General features: G+C 45.7%; 1 protein-coding gene across 1 annotated transcript in view; it reads left to right on the forward strand.

Moving 5' to 3' along the window:
- LOC307090754 (disintegrin and metalloproteinase domain-containing protein 11-like) overlaps positions 1-6,000 on the forward strand; it is a 29,702-nt gene extending 23,702 nt beyond the window's left edge. Inside the window, exons 20-26 of the mRNA XM_079757518.1 lie at positions 150-213; positions 600-705; positions 2,130-2,249; positions 3,948-4,116; positions 4,414-4,528; positions 5,064-5,154; positions 5,541-6,000. Coding sequence (XP_079613644.1) covers positions 150-213; positions 600-705; positions 2,130-2,249; positions 3,948-4,116; positions 4,414-4,528; positions 5,064-5,154; positions 5,541-5,589 — 714 coding nt within the window. The 3' untranslated portion in view covers positions 5,590-6,000. The remainder of the gene's footprint in view (positions 1-149; positions 214-599; positions 706-2,129; positions 2,250-3,947; positions 4,117-4,413; positions 4,529-5,063; positions 5,155-5,540) is intronic.

Here is a 6,000-nt window from a genome sequence, read left to right on the forward strand (position 1 = left end):
ATAGTAGTATGTCTCTAGTTTGGCCAAACCCTTTCAATACCACCAATATTTACATGACACCCCTAAAGTACCACAGACTCATATATGTATCTTATCTATGAATTATGTATTTAGAGTTCATCCCAATCTTGTGTCTCCTATCCCATCAGGGCCGTTGCTATGGTGGACGCTGCAAGACCAGAGACGGACAGTGTCTGTCCGTGTGGGGCTACAGTATGTTACACTCACCGTCTTTCGTTCCTTCATCCCTGATTAAGCCAGACGACACACGGCGTCACACATTCCTTCTTAGAACCACTGAGTTAGACATCACAGCTGATTCCTTCTTAAAACCTGTATGTTACACCAGACATCACACAGTTGTGTGATGATGTATAGATAAGCAACATTTGCTACGGTCCACTGGCTAGGTTGGTGGACTGATCTATCCATCATACATCTAGGTGGACACACCCACTAGTGAGGTCACTAGGGCACAGGGAAAGGCAGATTTTCAAATGGCTGACTTTTTACAAAACAATCACCCCTTTAAGTCCCATCGGTGGGTTCCTAAACCTCACCCTGATCTACAGCTCATAAATGGTGTCCCCTGTTCCCAGACTCTGCGGACCGCTTCTGTTACGAGAAGTTCAACGTGGAGGGCTCGGAGAAGGGCAACTGTGGACGGGACCCTAGCGGCCACGGGTGGCTGCCGTGCCAGAAGCTGTGAGTTATACTGACATAGGGGCGGCAGTAGCTCAGGAGGAACTGACAAACTGTCTGTCCCCTTGCGTGGTTGACTCCGCCGTCGGTGTGTGAATGTCTGAATGAATGGCTATAAGTCACTTTGGATAAAAGCGTCAGCAAAATCACCTCAATATAAATGTAAATGTAATACCGTCTCCATCAAATAAAATGGACAGCACAGCAGAGGGGCTTGAGTGGGTGAGGGAGTGAGAATAGCCCCCTGCATCATGTATTGAAAGCATACCATCATGGATTCCTTGGTAAATACTTTTTGAACCTCAAAAGTAAGGTTTCAATATTTAAGAGTGGATATCGGGGGGTCTATGTATACCTTATCAAACATATGAGGTGTCTTTTCCTACGTTTTCAGGGTCGACCTTTTCAATAAAACCTTTTGAACCTTTTTCAGAGGATATTCTCAATTCTCATACCAGTATTTTGTGTACCACTACCACACCCCATTTTATGGCCACGTTTCTCACTTACTTGCCACACTGCTCTGGTGTGTCTGCATAAACCCACAATGGTTTGATCCGCTGCCTCAGCCCTTCATTATATGAAAACAGTGTGTTTAGAAGCAGCGATTCGCAGTTCTTGGTGTTGCGTTGTTTCAACCCCTGAATTACCTTTGAGACACAGATTATACAATGGAATACTTCAAATACGCCATTTGAATGTCCCTAGGGATCTCATAAAACCTTGATTGATGGCTATTGCAATTACCCTTGGGTAAAAGCAGGGATTCACTGGACTATTAGGATAGTGATGGTGACCACGCCCTCACCCTTGCTCCACCTAGCTACAGTCAATACAATGCCAACTCACGGGCACTTAGAGCACTAGCGCATGTGCACTCGCCTCGGCACTGTTGTGCTGGGAGCTGTGGTTGGGAAGTCTTTGAAGACATCCATGAGTCATGTGCCTGCTGGCATTCAGCGGCCTACTAAAGCACACTCTCCCAATATAGCCATAATTATTCTGGGGCAACGGGGAACATCGTCTAGGCTGCCTTGTTTAGCTCGGGAGCTGCTTCGTCGAAATGAATGACGCTGAATCCAGTTGTTGTAACACATCCATGGGTCTGACCCCCAGACAAAATACTTTCAGAGTTTGATCACCCAGGTCCACCGGTTTACCTCTAAATGTCCTGCAGCAAGACGCCTCAACCCTACCTGCTATCATTGTATGTCTCTCTAACTCTCTCTTCCTGTCTCTCTACTTCTCTCTTCTTGTCTCTCTACTTCTCTATCACTGTCTATATCTCTCTACCCATCTCTGCTCCTCTACCTCTGTGTTTCTCTCTCTCTCTCTCTCTCTCTCTCACACTCCCCCTCTCCCTGTCTCTAACTCTATGTCTCTCTCCCTCTGTGTGTGTGTGTGTGTGTGTGTGTGTGTGCTATCAGGGACGTTCTGTGTGGCTTCCTGATGTGCACCAACCTGACCTCCAGGCCGCGCTTCGGGGAGCAGCAAGGGGAGCCCACCAGCCTGACGGTGTACCACCAGAACCGCTATATGGACTGCCGGTGAGCTCATACGTAGAACTCCCAGGGTCACGGGACTCAAAGGACTCAAAGGATTCCATCAGCCAAGCTCGGCAGCCGAGATTTTTGAACAAACTTTGTGTGTAGCAGTTGTAGTCCACTCATGTAAACTGACCAAAAGATACAGCAAAACCTGACAATCTACACTTGGTTCACTCAGCGGAGATGACCCCTTTTCAATAGAAGGCCATCATTACCGATCAAATTATACATTGTGTATTTTGAACTGTTGAATATATACATACTACTGAATGAACTAAATAGAAAGTTAAAGATTAAAAAATTAAAAGTTTTTTCTGAACGGCATTCACGCATGAGACATGAACGCAATAAATAAATATAAAGAACAAACAGAAATCGAGTTAGGGAATTGCAATCTGACAGAGAAAATGTCTTTGTTTTTCCACATCAAAAATATAACGTCACCTATTTCATCAAACAATCGGCGAGGTTCCTCTCCTTTAAATGTGTTAGATGTGTCAGGTGGCAAATGTGTGCTAACTTCACACTGTGTTTGAATGTCGGGGGTTTTATGGGTTGAATTATTTCAGGTTCTAGCTGCGACCTGACTAATGTCACATTCCTGTAGTGTTGATTGAGCCGATGCTTATTGAAGCTGGAGTCTGTTGTTGCTGCTCACTCTTAATCTATTGTAGCCAGAGCCAGCCCGCCACTGCACAAGCTGGTCCTCAACACAGCCAAAGTCTGTTCAACCAGTCTGCCCTACACTCCAGATAGAAAGTGGAGATAATAGTTGGAAGGGTAAGACAGAGAGATAGTGAGAGAGGATGAGTCCGAACATATAGGAGGCAAGAGGGAACAAGAGGATTAATATGAGATGTGGAATTCCTCCAGATTTTCCCTGGAGCTAAACCTCTCCACACTAAACTGTGCCGTTAGTCTACTCAGCTGTGGTTGTGGAGCTTAAGCATTGATTGTGCTACAGGGCACATTGTAGATGCAGACATTAATAATCTGAGATTGGGGAACTGGCTGAGGATATTTAATAGTTGGATCAAGATGATTTTTAATAGGGGTGTAGTTAAAAGTCGAGATAGATTATTATTCTGAATCGTTCACAACTTCAAAAAAATCGATTGATTTATTATTTATTTTTGTATTATCATTATTGCAACATTTAGCTGAAAAACATCATCGCCTTTACTGATAACTTTACTCTGCTTTCATGCCATAATTTGCAAATTATCCTTTTAGAAACCTCATCAGTTTAGCTTTGGTCAACAGTTAGGAGAGTGTGGGTGTGTGTGAGTGTGTGTGTATGTGTATGTGTGCGTGTGTGTGTGTCTTTACCCTTTGTTTACATGCGTTGACCCCTTCTAACATAGGATGCCTGGAAGTGTCCTGCCATAATCCACCTGGGGAGTTATATAAATCAATATGAAATAATGAAACTATTATTTATTTCAAATGTTAATGGGGTCAATCCCCTGCTCAGCCCCTAATGAGGGGCCACGACCCACTGACGGGTCGTGACCCACACATGGGTCACGACCCAGTGATGGGTCCCGACCCAATCAGCGGCCACGACCCAATCATGGGTCAAGACCAACTGAGGGGTCCCGACCCACTATTTAAGAGCCGCTGACCTAGAGACCCTTTCCTTCTCTTTTCTCACCTGTGGCTCCCTGACGACCTTTGACCTTTGACCTCTGTCCTAAGCGGCGGCCACGCGGTGCTGGAGGACGGGTCCGACCTGGGCTACGTGGAGGACGGGACGCCGTGCGGGCCCAACATGATGTGTCTGAACCGCCACTGCCTGGCCGTCAACACCTTCAACCTCACTCTGTGCCCCGGCTCCTCCCCCGCCCGGATCTGCTCCCACCACGGGGTCCGTCGCCACGGCACCAAGCCTGTTGTCTGTTCTGCTTTCAGTTTCACATCGACTTAGACAGCGTGTCTGCCGGTGGTTTAGGACTGCCAGTCGTATGGGTCTGTGGGTCCCTATTATTATGTCGGGAGTTAAAGCCAAAACATGGTGACTTGTGCAATAGAATGCGATTAACCAATCAATAGAGGGCGGTTTGAGTCCACATCTACATCTTATAGCACATTTCTTTAACTTTCTGAATTTAAGTTTAGGTTTTAAACCTACATTAGATCAACCTGCCCCTCTCTGTCCCTCCAGACGTGTAGCAACGAGGTGCGGTGCATCTGTGACGCGGACTACACGGGGAAGGACTGCAGCGTGTTCGACCCCGCCCTGCTGCCCACGCCAATGGAGGGCCCCGAGAAGCACAAAGGTAGGGGTGGAGGTGCTTCCTACTTTTGGGCGTCATGTGGCTGCGGAGGTAGAGCGAGTTGGCTGGTAACCGGAAGGTTGCTAGTTCGATCCCCGGCTCCTCCTAGTGTTGAGGTGTCCCTGATCAAGACACCGACCTCACCCTGACTGCTCCTGATGAGCTGGCTGTCGCCCACCGTCGGTTTGTGAATGTGTCCATGAATGGGTGAATATTAAAGCGCTTTGAGTGGCCACTGGTTAGAGAGAGCTCTATAAATGCAGTCCTTCTACCTTTTACTTTTCTCTTCTCACCTGTATTTTACATTCAAACTTCTGTTTTGCTTTCCACGCCTATCACTGCAGGTTTTCGTTTCAGTTCAAATCTATGTAAGATTAGAAGAACTAAAACAATCCATTCACGACCCTACTTTGCTTTTTTCTCGTCTCTCTCTTTGTGTCGACAAGCTCATCTCCGGGCCAAAAAGCCGATTCTAGATCTGGCCACCAGAGGCCGTTATTGTGCACAGTGACATTAAAGCACCTCTGTTCCCCTCCAGGGCCCAGCGGCACCAACATCATCATCGGCTCCATCGCTGGGGCCATCCTGGTGGGGGCCATCGTCCTGGGGGGCACTGGCTGGGGCTTCAAGTAAGACCTGTCTCTTAAATAAGCTCATTACGGTCATTTTTGTGAAATAATGACCAGCTTGCTGTACTTATTCCCTTTTATTACACGGATACTTTTTATTTTTTTATAATTGTAAATGTATTTTATTGCTCCTGTGTAAAGAAAAGTATATAACGTTCTACAGTTGAATTCAGAAAAGACAAATACTTACAATGGTCATATTGTTATCAAAGTGATCCCATATGTCCAGAACCCAGTGTTTAGCTGTATGTTACAGCTTCCTTGATGCCAGTCAGTCAAGGAGGAAATGGCTGTTGATTCTGACTTTGAACTCTTTTTTCCCCATTGTCACCATGTTCTCCGTCTTCTGTTCCTCCTGCTCTTCCCACCATTCTCTGGGGAACCAGGAACATCCGCAGGGGAAGGTATGAGTCTTCTGAACAAGAGACCTTCTAAACATCTTGTGTCTGAAACACAGCGCTCACCCTCCACCTCCCTCGATTCCATCATAAATATATCCAAAGCGTCTAACAATATATCCAGCGTCTGTGAGTGCATACATAACAGAACCCTAGTGGGAATCAAACTCAGATCCCCAGAGCCATGCGCTATATCAGTTGGCCAAGACGGGAGCTTCAGGATCTTAACTTAACTTCACCTAACTTCTCCGATATTTAGTTTCACCCAACATTTACAAACACGGTGCATTTTCCCAATGCAGATATTCTTCACCTATTTGTACTGTTTTTTTTTTTTTTATCATAGACGCATTGCTTTTAAATGCCCTGTTTTTAAATTGTTGAACTTGAATATTTAGATTTATATTAGAGACTTGTATATGGATGTTTAACTCAATAGATTTTTGTC

Source organism: Pollachius pollachius (assembly GCF_949987615.1).
Source record: "Pollachius pollachius genome assembly, chromosome: 19".
NCBI classification, from domain to species: Eukaryota; Metazoa; Chordata; class Actinopteri; order Gadiformes; family Gadidae; genus Pollachius; species Pollachius pollachius.